This window comes from Asparagus officinalis, chromosome 8, assembly GCF_001876935.1.
Source record: "Asparagus officinalis chromosome 8, Aspof.V1, whole genome shotgun sequence".
Classification (NCBI taxonomy): domain Eukaryota; kingdom Viridiplantae; phylum Streptophyta; class Magnoliopsida; order Asparagales; family Asparagaceae; genus Asparagus; species Asparagus officinalis.
The window spans coordinates 30,445,247-30,461,111 of NC_033801.1; the positions used below are offsets into that span (position 1 = coordinate 30,445,247).

Sequence of the window (15,865 nt, forward strand, 5' to 3'; positions counted from 1 at the left end):
ACCTTGAAGTAGATGAATAGCCCACCAATGATTTCGACATTGACTCCCTGTAGTTCGCCCATCAACCTGAAGCACTTGTCATTGCCGCCAGTGGACGGAGCTTGAGGAGCACTCGGAGTAATGGCGGAGGTCGAAGACCGCTTGGCTTTGTAAGGAGCTGCTTTCGCATAAGCCGACGACGATGGTGAGGATCCTTGGCGCTCAAAGGAAGTGGGTTCGGCAGAAGGAGGTGGGTTATGTTGTTCTCCATTGCAAGTCAGGTTAGTTTAACTCTTTGCCCACCACCTGTTTGTTGAATTTACGCTTAATGTTCTCTCTTATCAATATTTGATTTTGATGATTGTTGGTTACTCAAATTCTAATTTATTGTTCTGTCATTCTAAAATCTCATGAACCTACAACTTGCAGCCTGTCCGTGATCGCTTCAAAAATAACGCTGATGCCAAAAAGCTATTGGAAAAAGTGAAGGTAACCTTTACTTGATGCTCAATTGCTCATAAGATATGTACATTCATGAGATATCAACCATGACTTACATAACTATGGTTCCTCTCTGGACATTATGTTTTAAAATTAGAACTATAGTTCTTGCTTGCATTTATGAATAGAATTTTCCTTAGAGTTGATGATTGATGTGAAAATCCTCCCTCTTTTTGCAAGCGTACAAAGTTACTAGGTGATTATTCTTACTTGTTGGTGTTGGGAATGGTGACTAGTTGTAACATAAAAATTCTAATTTTCTTATTGCTTGGTGGTCCTTCAGATTCTTATTGTTCTTGTGGGTTTTGATAATTCGAAGCATTACGACATCAAAATCGATATTACTTTCATGTATTTTGATTTGGAAATGCACGATAAGTTAGAATTGATATTGCATAAAAGCTTATAGATGATTCCTTTGAAAGTGGTATGAAGCCTCTTATGCTAGCATTTCTCGATATTACTTTCATGTATTTTGCTTTGGAAATGCACGATAAGTTAGAATTGACAGTTAATAAAATTTTCTTATCATGCAATCATTGATTGTGACATTTATTTGTGCAGGAGCGTAGATTGTAACATTTTTATGGTGGGATACATATATTCCATCATCAATGGCACACCTAACGTAACGCACAGCTACCCCTCAATCAGAAACCATTCGTCAATGCACACTAACTTTCCAATCAAATACATGAGAGAATCCCTCACTATTGGCATTCAATCAGATCTTCGCATTGCTGTCACATTGTAACCCAAACGGCAAATCAACTACAGCCTGCACTATGATGTACAAAGTAGTATCCAATGTATCGTGTTGTATGAAATTTTCTATATTATGTATATATAGATGCAATGTGATCGGCAGAGGGAAAGCCTCAGGTCCTAGTTCCGATAACTCTGAGACAAGTCATTCACCGACCGTCAGAGAAATCGCTAACGAGTTTGAAGGAGTCTACCGACGCACTCGGACGCGAACAGGAGCCGTTCCCCCTGTCAACTATCAGAGGTTAGCTAAGGGAACCAATTCCAATGATGAACACTCAGCCATTGCAGAGTCCCAATCATCAAGCTCTTTTGTTGAACATGAGAGCCCCGCTTATATGACGGAAAACCATGAAGATCTCCCGAAGAGACTTGATGAGCAGGAGGCCATGATCAAATCTCAGCAAGAGGCCATCAATGAACTCATGGCCCTGTTGACTCAAATAGTCGCAGATACGGCCAAATCTCAGAAGAAACAAGGCCAAATCTCAGAAGACATATTCGCCACCTAGGCAAGAACTCTCCCGGAGAGGAAAGACATCTTCGTCCCGACCTCACACAGGCAAAGGGAAGGGAAAAATGGTTGATGACACGGCTTCTGACCAAGAAGCCCACAACCTGGAATCTTCCTCTGATGAAGGAAGAGAGACTGAGAACGAGTATAATCTCCAGTCTGTCAAAATGGAAGAATTGGAAGCCCGCCTCAATGCCATGGCCAACAGAAGCGAGCTCCAAGAACTTTTGACGGCACGGGATCACCGACTAACCAACACTACCATTTCAAGTCACAGACTGGGAATGTGATATCAAACGACGCCATACTGGCTCGATTATTCATTGGCACCCTCAAGGGAGTTGCCTTTGAATGGTTCAGGAAACTGCCTGCCGGATGTATCCAAAAGTGGGCAGATCTAGAGAGACTCTTCCTGTCAAGATTCTTTGAAGAGGATACAGAAGTCTCCATCCATACACTTCTCGCCACTAAGCAGAAGAAGAGGGAATCCGTCAAAGCCTATATCTACCATTTCAAGTCACAGACTGGGAATGTGATATCAAACGACGCCATACTGGCTCGATTATTCATTGGCACCCTCAAGGGAGTTGCCTTTGAATGGTTTAGAAAATTACCTGCCGGATGTATCCAAAAGTGGGCAGATCTAGAGAGACTCTTCCTGTCAAGATTCTTTGAAGAGGATACAGAAGTCTCCATCCATACCCTTCTCGCCACTAAGCAGAAGAAGAGGGAGTCCGTCAAAGCCTTCGTCAAGAGGTTTCGAACCATGGCTCTCCGGTGTTCGTCAGGTATGACACATTCTACTTTAGTAGAGACCTGTCGACACAACTTGCAGACCGACCTCCTAGCCAGAATCGGAGTTGCAGAATGTCGTTCTTGGAGACAACTAATCTCCCAAGGCGAACAGGCTCAAAAGATTATTGCCAGGATCAAAGCTGAAGAACAAAATAGGCAGGATCAGCCTGAGCAATCGGACCAAGCCCAACCTTCTCCTGAGCAATCGGACGAAGCCCAATCTTCTCCTGAGCAATCGGACCAAGCTCAATCTTCTCAGTCAGAACCGGAAGATACTACGACCATTGAAGCCAATCATCTTCAGTTATTGAAGCCAATCATCTTCAGTAGGATGGCAGGTCCAACAATTATCACGTTAACAATTACCTCTGATAGTCAACTTAATTAGATAGTGGCCCGTTAGGCGATGTGCCATGTCTACCCTTTTCCCCTGCACTTGTTCAAGACTGGGGGTTGGTTTATTTGTAGTTGTCATGTTCAATAGAACACCTCTGTCAACCACAAAATCCATCAAAACTATCATGTTAACAGTTACCTCTGATAGTCTAGTCTCTTTTCCTCCAAATTCCCCTACCAATCCTCTTCAATAGGATGGCGGGTCCACCAAAACTATCACGTTAACCGTCACCTCTGATAGTCATTTTCCTCCAAATTCCCCCACCAATCCTCTTCAAGTAGGATGGCGGGTCCACAAAACTATCACGTTAATAGTTACCTCTGATAGTCAAACTCATCAGATAATGGCCTACCAGGTGATGTGCCTCTATTCTGACTTCATGGATAGTGCCCCACTACTAAGTGATGTGCCTTGTCTACCTCTTTTTATTCCCCTGCTAAGTCTTAATCAAGACTGGGGGTTGGTTACCTAGAATCCACTGGATTAAGAGTAACGAATCTTTCACATCGTCGAGTTAACATTACACTTCTGACGATCATCATCCCCACAGAGTATGCATTCAACTTGCATCACTCCTAATTTGTCACGTTAACAATACACCTCTGTCAATCAACTTATCAATCCTTGTCAATAGGATGATAGGCCGCCGCGTCGGCCGGTCCTCGCCCAATTTCGAAGCTTCAGGCAAAGTATAGCACCTTATTGCAAAGTATAGCACCTTATGGCCAAAGTATAGCACCTTATTGCAAAGTATAGCACCTTATGGCCAAAGTATAGCACCTTATTGCAAAGTATAGCACCTTATGGCCAAAGTATAGCACCTTGTTGTAAAGTATAGCACCTTATGGCCAAAGTATAGCACCTTGTTGTAAAGTATAGCACCTTATGGCCAAAGTATAGCACCTTATTGCAAAGTATAGCACCTTATGGCCAAAGTATAGCACCTTATTGCAAAGTATAGCACCTTATGGCCAAAGTATAGCACCTTATTGCAAAGTATAGCACCTTATGGCCAAAGTATAGCACCTTACGCTCTCTGGAAATTCTGAGCTCCGAGTCGTCGCGACCATTTCAGTTTTTTTCCGCGCGACGAGAACACTCGGCGACCGACGCGTCGTCGTAATAGGCCGATCATCCGCCGCGTCGGCCGGTCCTCGCCTAATTTCGAAGCTTCAGGCAAAGTATAGCACCTTATTGCAAAGTATAGCACCTTATGGCCAAAGTATAGCACCTTATTGCAAAGTATAGCACCTTATGGCCAAAGTATAGCACCTTACGCTCTCTGGAAATTCTGAGCTCCGAGTCGTCGCGACCATTTCAGTTTTTTTCCGCGCGACGAGAACACTCGGCGACCGACGCGTTGTCGTAATAGGCCGATCATCCGCCGCGTCGGCCGGTCCTCGCCCAATTTCGAAGCTTCAGGCAAAGTATAGCACCTTATTGCACCAATTTCGAAGCTTCAGTCAAAGTATAGCACCTTATTGCAAAGTATAGCACCTTATGGCCAAAGTATAGCACCTTACGCTCTCTGGAAATTCTGAGCTCCGAGTCGTCGCGAACCATTTCAGTTTTTTTCCCCGCGGCGAGAACATTCGGCGACCGACGCGTCGTCGTAATAGGCCGATCATCCGCCGCGTCGGCCGGTCCTCGCCCAATTTCGAAGCTTCAGGCAAAGTATAGCACCTTATTGCAAAGTATAGCACCTTATGGCCAAAGTATAGCACCTTATTGCAAAGTATAGCACCTTATTGCTAAAGTATAGCACCTTATGGCCAAAGTATAGCACCTTATGGCCAAAGTATAGCACCTTACGCTCTCTGGAAATTCTGAGCTCCGAGTCGTCGCGACCATTTCAGTTTTTTTCCGCGCGACGAGAACACTCGGCGACCGACGCGTCGTCGTAATAGGCCGATCATCCGCCACGTATGCTTTTGAATATTTTCAAATCAGTTTGATTGTGATCTTCATGGACCTATTATAGGTTGATTACGTTTTGGTGGTGAAGATCAAAAAACAAACTATTTTGATTATTGTAAATTTTGTGTAACTACTTCAGTTATTATGGGTTGATTATGTTTTGGTGGTGAAGATCAAAAAACAAACTATTTTGATTATTGTAACTTTTGTGTAATTACTTCAGTAGTTTTAATGTTATTTCAGTTAGTTTTATTGTTATATCTATTTGTGTTGTGGTGTAACTACTTTAATTAGCTTGTGTATCCGAAATCGAGTGTTCTGTCGCGGAGAAAAAAACTGAAAAAAACCGAAATCGAGTGTTCTGTCGCGGAGAAAAAAATCCGAAATCGAGTATTCTGAGCTCCGAGTTGTCGCGAACCATTTCGGTTTTTTTCCCCGCGGCGAGAACACTCGGCGACCGACGCGTCGTCGTAATAGGCCGATCATCCGCCGCGTCGGCCGGTCCTCGCCCAATTTCGAAGCTTCAGGCAAAGTATAGCACCTTATTGCAAAGTATAGCACCTTATTGCAAAGTATAGCACCTTATGGCCAAAGTATACGCGTTGTCGTAATAGGCCGATCATCCGCCGCGTCGGCCGGTCCTCGCCCAATTTCGAAGCTTCAGGCAAAGTATAGCACCTTATTGCAAAGTATAGCACCTTATGGCCAAAGTATAGCACCTTATTTGCAAAGTATAGCACCTTACGCTCTCTGGAAATTCTGAGCTCCGAGTCGTCCAGAACCATTTCAGTTTTTTTCCCGCGGCGAGAACACTCGGCGACCGACGCGTCGTCGTAATAGGCCGATCATCCGCCGCGTCGGCCGGTCCTCGCCTAATTTCGAAGCTTCAGGCAAAGTATAGCACCTTATTGCAAAGTATAGCACCTTATGGCCAAAGTATAGCACCTTATTGCAAAGTATAGCACCTTATGGCCAAAGTATAGCACCTTACGCTCTCTGGAAATTCTGAGCTCCGAGTCGTCGCGACCATTTCAGTTTTTTTCCGCGCGACGAGAACACTCGGCGACCGACGCGTTGTCGTAATAGGCCGATCATCCGCCGCATCGGGTCCTCGACCAATTTCGGAGCTCAGAATTTTCAGAGAGCGTAAGGTGCTATACTTTGGCCATAAGGTGCTATACTTTGCAATAAGGTGCTATACTTTGCCTGAAGCTTCGAAATTGGGCGAGGACCGGCCGACGCGGCGGATGATCGGCCTATTACGACGACGCGTCGGTCGTCGAGTGTTCTCGTCGCGTGGACAAAAACTGAAATGGTCGCGACGACTCGGAGCTCAGAATTTCCAGAGAGCGTAAGGTGCTATACTTTGGCCATAAGGTGCTATACTTTGCAATAAGGTGCTATACTTTGCCTGAAGCTTCGAAATTGGGCGAGGACCGGCCGACGCGGCGGATGATCGGCCTATTACGACGACGCGTCGGTCGCCGAGTGTTCTCGTCGCGCGGAAAAAAACTGAAATTGTCGCGACGACTCGGAGCTCAGAATTTCCAGAGAGCGTAAGGTGCTATATTTTGGCCATAAGGTGCTATACTTTGCAATAAGGTGCTATACTTTGCCTGAAGCTTCGAAATTGGGCGAGGACCGGCCGACGCGGCGGATGATCGGCCTATTACGACGACGCGTCGGTCGCCGAGTGTTCTCGTCGCGCGGAAAAAAACTGAAATGGTCGCGACGACTCGGAGCTCAGAATTTCCAGAGAGCGTAAGGTGCTATACTTTGGCCATAAGGTGCTATACTTTGCAATAAGGTGCTATACTTTGCCTGAAGCTTCGAAATTGGGCGAGGACCGGCCGACGCGGCGGATGATCGGCCTATTACGACGACGCGTCGGTCGCCGAGTGTTCTCGCCGCGGGGAAAAAAACTGAAATGGTTCTGGACGACTCGGAGCTCAGAATTTCCAGAGAGCGTAAGGTGCTATACTTTGGCCATAAGGTGCTATACTTTGCAACAAGGTGCTATACTTTGGCCATAAGGTGCTATACTTTGCAACAAGGTGCTATACTTTGGCCATAAGGTGCTATACTTTGCAATAAGGTGCTATACTTTGCCTGAAGCTTCGAAATTAGGCGAGGACCGGCCGACGCGGAGGATGATCGGCCTATTACGACGACGCGTCGGTCGCCGAGTGTTCTCGTCGCGCGGAAAAAAACTAAAATGGTCGCGACGACTCGGAGCTCAGAAATTTTGATGGTGCTAGCTTCAAAATTGCGCGAGGACCCCCCGTCACGGTGGATGATTGGTCAATAAACACGTCACGTAGGTCGTCGAGTGTTTGCATTGCCCTAAAAAAACTGATTTGACTTATCACAATAAGTTGCTGAATTTCCAGCGACCAAAAGGTGCTATATTTTATCGATAAGGTGCTATACTATTGCCATAAGGTGCTATACTTTATAATAAGGTGCTATACTTTATCAATAAGCTGCTATACTTTCCCATAAAGTGCTATACTTTATCAAAATCTAAAAATTGAGCGAGTACCCCTCGTCGAGGTGGATAATTGGTCACGCGACACATAATATTGCCCAATAGGCTGTAGTTAACACAACCTACCATCAAAATTTCTTCAGTTCAATCAGTGCATCAGTTCATTACAGATATTCATATCTATCAACCACTAAACTCAAGTGCATAACATTGAATGAAAATAATCCATGAAGATTGAATGGAAATAATCCAAAATCACCACTATCGAAACGTTGTATACATTTCTACTAGATACATTTCTACTAGTTACACTGATAAATTTGATACAACATGATACATTGGATAGTGCATTTGATACAATATGCACACAAATCATCTATATATACATAATATAGAAAATTTCATACAACACGATACATTGGATACTACTTGGTACATCATATTGCAGGCTGTAGTTGATTTGCCGTTTGGGTTGCAATGTGACAGCAATGCGAAGATCTGATCGAATGCCAATAGTGGGGGATTCTCTCATGTATTTGATTGGAAAGTTAGTGTGCATTGACGAATGGTTTCTGATTGAGGGGTAGCTGTGCGTTACGTTAGGTGTGCCATTGATGATGGAATATATGTATCCCACCATAAAAATGTTACAATCTACGCTCCTGCACAAATAAATGTCACAATCAATGATTGCATGATAAGAAAATTTTATTAACTGTCAATTCTAACTTATCGTGCATTTCCAAAGCAAAATACATGAAAGTAATATCGAGAAATGCTAGCATAAGAGGCTTCATACCACTTTCAAAGGAATCATCTATAAGCTTTTATGCAATATCAATTCTAACTTATCGTGCATTTCCAAATCAAAATACATGAAAGTAATATCGATTTTGATGTCGTAATGCTTCGAATTATCAAAACCCACAAGAACAATAAGAATCTGAAGGACCACCAAGCAATAAGAAAATTAGAATTTTTATGTTACAACTCGTCACCATTCCCAACACCAACAAGTAAGAATAATCACCTAGTAACTTTGTACGCTTGCAAAAAGAGGGAGGATTTTCACATCAATCATCAACTCTAAGGAAAATTCTATTCATAAATGCAAGCAAGAACTATAGTTCTAATTTTAAAACATAATGTCCAGAGAGGAACCATAGTTATGTAAGTCATGGTTGATATCTCATGAATGTACATATCTTATGAGCAATTGAGCATCAAGTAAAGGTTACCTTCACTTTTTCCAATAGCTTTTTGGCATCAGCGTTATTTTTGAAGCGATCACGGACAGGCTGCAAGTTGTAGGTTCATGAGATTTTAGAATGACAGAACAATAAATTAGAATTTGAGTAACCAACAATCATCAAAATCAAATATTGATAAGAGAGAACACTAAGCGTAAATTCAACAAACAGGTGGTGGGCAAAGAGTTGAACTAACCTGACTTGCAATGGAGAACAACATAACCCACCTCCTTCTGCCGAACCCACTTCCTTTGAGCGCCAAGGATCCTCACCATCGTCGTCGGCTTATGCGAAAGCAGCTCCTTACAAAGCCAGGCGGTCTTCGACCTCCGCCATTACTCCGAGTGCTCCTCAAGCTCCGTCCACTGGCGGCAATGACAAGTGCTTCAGGTTGATGGGCGAACTACAGGGAGTCAATGTCGAAATCATTGGTGGGCTATTCATCTACTTCAAGGTCGACGGTGGTGGGTGACGTGGCGGCGAGGGGAGATAGGGGCAGTGGATGCAGAGGTTGATGGGCTTGAGGGAGGAGGGGAAGTGAAGGGAGGGAAGAGGAGGAGGAGGGGAGAGGGAGAGATCTCTTCTGAGCTCAGATGGAGGAGGAGGGGAGAGGGAGAGATCAGTTGGGGATGAAGGGTAGTTTAGGATTTTTTAAATTTTTTGGATAAATACAGTACAAATAATGGGTGTATTGTACATTTAGGTTTAAAAATAAGTGGGATGTGATATAGTGGGTCTATTGATGTTTTGAAAAGTGAATGAGTTTTTAAATAAGTTAGGGTTAAAAGAGAATTTTCCCTTATTAATATCTTTGTAGTCAACCCGCTCCTCTTTTCCTCCCCTCACAAAAGAATCTCCCAGGATGTGTCGTTCCCATCGCTACCCCTCAGCCACGTAAATACAAAACCCACCTCTCAAACAAACCGAGCCCTCCCCCGCTCTCTCTCTCTCTCTAAAGTCTTCCTCTTCCTCTCTCCTCACCCAAAAAAAAAAAACCCAAAATCCCAAATGGGCGGTCGTAGAAGGCCCACACCACGGGTTCGGCACCGACCAGTCAGTGTGGAAGCACCTCGTCCCTCACCTCCTCGACGAGTACCGCGTCGTCCTCTACGACAACATGGGGGCTGGGACCACGAACCCCGATTACTTCGACTTCGAGAGGTACTCCACGCTCGAGGGCTATGCCCTTGATCTTCTTTCGATTCTTGAGGAGCTCAGGATTGAGAGTTGTATCTACGTCGGCCACTCTGTCTCGGCGGCGGTTGGGGCCCTGGCGTCGATCTCCAGGCCGGATTTGTTTCGGAAGATCGTCATGCTTGGTGGGTCGCCGAGGTTAGTTGATTTTGGGATACCCATTTGGGATTTTTGGAGTTTTTATTGGGTTTTTTTTTTGTAGATGATTGATGATGCCTTGTTAGAGCATCTACAACAGCTTCCTCATTTCTCATTTTTGAAGAATATAGTTAGGTTTTTTCTCTAACAGATTTTCCATCCCATTCCCCAAAATAGGGATGGAAAAAAAAAATAGGAAAGTTTCCTCAAATCTGCAGCATTCTCTAAATTTTTGGAGGAAAAAAAGGATTCTTCAAAATAGGAAAGCTGTTCAATCTTTTAAATTTGGCGGGGGTGAGCAGTTATGAAAGAGATTATGCCTTTAATACTGTAGTTTAGGTGAGGTTACCTTTAGCATGATATCTGCCATACTAATTTTGGGGGACATTGATTCACCTTTTCGTACTCATTAGCCCTTAAGCTGCCCGTTCAGTTGAATGTCACTGTACTTGCTTTTGCTTTTCTCTTCGATCAGTGTGAACCTTTTTTTCATGATGGCGTACTGATGCCCATCTCGGAAAAGTTTTCCAAAACTGATACTTCTTGAGACCCATAACTCAAAAGGAAGTTCCCATTTCTCATATTCAGTATTTTCGCTAGGACTACATTTAGTCAATGATCAACTAATTATAGTTTAGGTGGGTTATTTGTGTGTCTTTTGTTGAATTTTAATGGGGAGAAGAATATGGTTTCAGATTCAGTGTTTCCGCTATAATTAAATACTTGAAGATCGGATAAGGTCTTGTGGAGAGCACTGACGAGTCCCTGAGGGTAATCATTAATCACCCTTTTTTCCTAATCCCTAATTCTTGGTGTATGCAATGTTTTAAAAAACAGTCTAAGCGCGTGCCTAGGCCTTAGCGGTACTTACGCCTCCCGCCTATTGGGGGTTTTACTCCTCCCTCCTGAAGAAGAAGAAAAACACCAGAATTTAATGTTGGTTAAACCAACTTCAGCCTACATCCACGGAGCACAATACGAGAAATTACTATGAAGGGGGAGATCCTTACAAGAGGAACCACTCATCTCACGTCTCCAAACCTCTCAACCTCGCATACGTGGCCACCCTCACATATTCTCTACAAAACCCTAATCTCCTACATCTCTTCTTCTTGGTTTTGTCCCTTTCTCCCAAATTCACCTGAACTCTCACGTGTTTACTTTTTCCCCTCCTCACACGACTCTTTTCAGGAACCCAATCGTGCCTTTGTTGGCTAAACCACCACCTTCGCAACCTATCTGTTTCCAAACTTGGCCACTGCTACTGGCAACAGCCGTCGCAGAACTAATACACTGCTCGCCATCGAGATCTCTAGCGATCCTCCTGCTATTGTGCCTCCTCTATTGGTCGTTGTTTGACCCTCCATTGCTTCTTGGTCCTCAAGGCCATTAACGTCCTTAAGCCCCGTCGGTCGTAGCCGTGCCCTCTTTGTCGCCTTCGATTGCCTGTGTTTTGGGTGTCTGTAACCCATAAGTGTTTTCACTATGAGAACACCTACAAAGAATTCTGTTGTCGTCAGTGTAGGTTGACGTGTTTCCCTTCGCCAACAGGATCACACCGCTCGAGCCTCCACGATTCCTCGAACCTTTTTGTGATGCCACTTGTTAGGGATTTTACAAAGCAAATGAGATTTCATGGCGTTTGGTTGACTAAATTCGACCTATGTCTATAGGGCACAATGCGAGAAATTCACTGTATAGAGGGAGAGTCTTACATGAGGAATCAATCATCTCTTGTCTCTCAACTATCAACCTCACAGACGTAGTCATTTTCTCATATTTTCTTGAAAGCACTAATCTCTCACATCTCTTCTTTTTAGTTTTCCTCCAATAATAGAAGACTACATATAGAGAAACCAAAATTCTATAGATAGCTTTACTTCCCAGATTGAATAAGATACAAACTCATCATGATGAAACCTCGTCTCCTAATCGTAATAGAGCTCTAACCCTATCAAACTATATAAATGACACAATCTTAATTCTCAACAAAAAGTATTGGTTTCTTTATATATAATCTTTTATTATTGAAGGAAAACCAAGAAGAAGAGACGAAGAAGTTAGAGTTTTGGAGAGATATAAGAGCAGCTACATATGTGATGTTGAGAGATTGATTGATAGAGATGAGTGATTCCTCTTGTAAGGTTCTCTATCTACATAGTGGATTTATCGTACTGTACTCTGTAGATGTAAGTTAAAGTTGGTCGATCGAACTACATTACATCTCGGTTTTTTTTCTAGGTTGTGCTAGGTCTTGGGAGCCCCTTCAAGAGCAAAGCGGCTTATATGGATTGCACCGCATAAAAAAGGAGTATATTGCTTGTTTAGGTGTAGTAATGGATGAAAAGAATGAGCCATGTGGAAATAGATTGGACCAAACTTGGATATACATCGAGGATAGGATTTTAAATTTTCCAAAAGAAACTTCCCTTTCTTGATATAAAAACGCCTAGTGCCACTTAAGGGTCTGCCTACGCCTACGCCTTAGGCGCTTTGTCCAGTGCTTAGGAGCGCCTAGCGGTCGCTTTCTAAAACAGTGGGTGTATTTAATGTTTTAGCAGTATTATTGCAGTTGTGATCAAATTAAGCATACTATTTGAGATGGAATGTAAACTATAATATCAAAGGGGATACCAATTCTGATATCTGCTTTAGTTATTGCTTATACGTGGTAAGTTATTTTTAGTTCTCAGTTGCCAATATATGCTTCATAAGAGCTGTTGACGGAAAGTAAACTATAATATCAAAGGGGGTAACGGTAATCTAAAAGGATGAACAGCTTATAGAGGAGATGCCATACTGAATGAAATGGAAGGAAAGGTCAAGAAACTAACAAAAGTTCAATTGATTGCAAATCACCCAAAGAAGTCTATGTTACAATAATAAAGATGTGGACCAACAATGTTATGTCAAGCGAAAGACAACAGGATGATTTGTGGTTCTCCAACTCCGATCTACAATGAAAACAAGGATAACTTTTTCTTGGTGTACTTGGAGATGTGAAACTGTTTTTGTTTTCTTCCCTCTATTTTCGAAAATGAATAGGTGCAAGAATGCTAGAAAATGAGCCTGCTGAATTAACTCTTTCCTTCCAGCTGTACATGTCATCTTCATATGTAACCTTGCATAGAAGTTGCCTTCTTATTGTCATTAAGCAACACAATAAGAAAGAATGTATATTGTAACGTATAAATATCAGGTCTTAGGGGAAATTATGATGATGAGCAGTAGACATGATCCCTTGTATAAATTGAAGTTATCAAAATTCCTGTCGAACCTTCTACTTTACCTCCTCAAGGATTTTGATTCTTTGTTTTGATTTAGAGAACACTTATTGACTCTCTTCTTCGATAGTAGACTTGAGAGCAATAACATGAGCTGCTTTGCTCATTAGACCACACCATAAACGTGAAAGTGGAAGTATGTGCATTAAGTGATGGGCACTGTTGAAAAAAGTCCCGCTTTTGGCCACTTAAGCGCTTCGCAAGGCGGAAGGTGCCTCACCACTCTTCTTTCATCATAAGCGGTCAACAAAAACAAACATGGCGTTTTCTACTCGAAAACACGGTAGAAAGCTTGTAAAATCATTGTTAAGCACTTAAAACTCTAAAAAAAGCTTAACAATGCTTTGAAAAAAATAAAACCGAGCTTATATATCCCGAACCTGAATGTGGCCTAAAATAAACCCAAACCCTAACTCCCGCTCTAGGCGCCACCTCATTACCTCCAGCTAGCTCTGCTACCTCCCACCACAAAATCCGCTCACAAATCCCTCTCCAGCAAGCTCCGCCTTCATCATCACCACCACAACATCACCATCTTTTGAGCTCCTCATTGAAGCTCACCATCACCAACCACCACAACATCACTTTCTCTTGAGCTCCTCATCGAAACTCACCATGAGCATCGTCATGTCCAACCAAAGCTCCTCCACCTCCTCCAGTCGAAGCCACTTCTTCGCAATCATCTCCTCCGACAAATTTATACATATTCAAACTAGACCGCTTTTTTACTTGGCACTTTTTGTCGTTTTTGCCGCTAAAGCCCCAGGAAGCCTAAGTGATGCCTCACCGCTTCGCTTTGTTTTCTGCTTTCCGCAACCTTGGTGATGGATGCATGTAGATATTAACTCATGCATCTGATACTGACACGTGTATTTTAGGGAATTTTTGGGAGCATTGGATTTTAAATGTTTTATGTTTTTGTCCAACAAGCTGTCTTAGATGCCTATATATTAATATTTATCTTGTCACTAGGATAGTATTGGATGGATCTAATATTATTTTCTGAGAAAGGAATGTGTGAAGCAGTTCAAGCAACATTCATTAGCCTACAATTAGATTGACAAGACATGAAGATATCCTGTTTATTTCCTGATGCAACATGTGATGCATGAGAATAGATCCTCTTGATTATATCCTGGTGGGTCTACTACAAACTTCTCATCGAAAAGAGGCATAAAAATTCAGTCTCCTTGGTTGCTCACGTTTTCCATAATCCATGACTTTTACATGTACTGTTGAATCATTTATCACGGGTACTTCGCTTAGAAAAATCAATCTTGTTGATTCTTGTCATTCATAATTCTTAGCAGTGGGAAAATATCAATGCATCAAGCTTTTAAATTTTTACTTTAGTTTCCTTTCTTATATTCCTGATATATTTGATGCACCTGTCATTGATGCCTTTAACTGTAATTTGCTCATAACTTGCCCAGTTATCACCTCACAGCATGCCCACACTACATGTAGCCCTAAACTTGATACGATGCACTAAATCAGGTTGATTCTCTATTTTGCAGTATCCTTTGCCAAGTTTCATGCTTCGTTCTGCCCTTTGCCAATCCTTCTCATGCTGCTTTGTATGTTAACTTTAATTCACTCTTTTCCTCATATCTTTCCTCTAGCTTTTGTGGATCACCTGTGATTGTTTCAATTGCTACTCATTTCTATTTTTCCCCCTTACCAATTTCACATCCATCTGACGCCTTAATACTTTACCTAAATTGCTCTTTTTTCCTTTTCTCTTGTTTAATCATCTGCTGGGGTGTTGCAGATACTTGAATGATGAAAACTACTTTGGGGGCTTCGAACGTGAAGATCTAGAACAACTCTTTGAGGCCATGCGATCCAACTACAAGGCATGGGCCTCTGGATTTGCACCATTATGCATTGGAGGAGACATGGAATCTGTAGCAGTTCAAGAATTCAGTCGTACTCTCTTCAACATCCGACCAGACATCGCCCTAAGCGTGCTACAAACGATTTTCTCCAGTGATTTAAGAACAATCCTAGGACTCGTCACTGTCCCTTGCCACATCCTCCAAAGCACCAAAGACCTCGCGGTGCCAGTCGTGGTGTCTGAGTATTGGCATAAGAATCTTGGAGGTGAGTCCATTGTTGAGGTTATGCCTTCGAATGGACATTTACCGCAGCTGAGTTCTCCTGATACTGTGATCCCTGTGCTTCTCAGGCACATACTATATGATATCGAGGTTTAATTTACAAGCCTTGATTTCAGTGAATGGGTACATTTGACATGGTCACCTAAATTAGATGGTCATGGTCATGTAAGTTGGATGGTGTATGTAATTAGCTAGTGTGCTTCGTCAAATTTCTATGACTACGTAGATCTGTTGTATTGGTCTAATAAGGTTTAGCAGCAATGTATGTATATTAAAGTTACTGGAAGTCCCTTGTGCAATATATCTTCGCTACCTTTCTTTTATGCGAGAACTTCTTAAAACTAAAGTTACTGGAAGTCCCTTGTGCAATATATCTTCGCTACCTTTCTTTTATGCGAGAACTTCTTAAAACTTAATATTTGTGAATGTTTACCGTTAATATATCTTCGCTACCTTTCTTTTATGCGAGAACTTCTTAAAACTTAATATTTGTGAATGTTTACCGTTGGGTTACGAACGGTTG

At 42.5% G+C, this 15,865-nt stretch overlaps 1 protein-coding gene and 1 long non-coding RNA gene across 2 annotated transcripts; one reads left to right on the plus strand and one right to left on the minus strand.

Moving 5' to 3' along the window:
• On the minus strand, positions 7,638–9,252 carry LOC109820227. The gene is made up of 2 exons (XR_002241766.1): positions 8,803–9,252; positions 7,638–8,654 (listed from the first exon to the last, which is right to left on the minus strand). It is a non-coding gene; the product is annotated as an uncharacterized LOC109820227 (long non-coding RNA).
• LOC109821074 (probable esterase D14L) lies at positions 9,289–15,665 on the plus strand. Its single transcript, XM_020387270.1, has 4 exons — positions 9,289–9,292; positions 9,629–9,938; positions 14,740–14,799; positions 14,994–15,665. The coding sequence occupies exons 1-4, from the start codon at positions 9,289–9,291 to the stop codon at positions 15,436–15,438; spliced, it is 819 nt and encodes a 272-aa protein (XP_020242859.1). The 3' UTR covers positions 15,439–15,665.

Coding starts and splice junctions, on each gene's coding strand:
- LOC109821074 (XM_020387270.1), top strand. Junction 9,939..14,739: donor ATGCTTGGTGGGTCGCCGAG/GTTAGTTGATTT, acceptor TCTATTTTGCAG/TATCCTTTGCCAAGTTTCAT. Junction 14,800..14,993: donor AATCCTTCTCATGCTGCTTT/GTATGTTAACTT, acceptor GGGGTGTTGCAG/ATACTTGAATGATGAAAACT.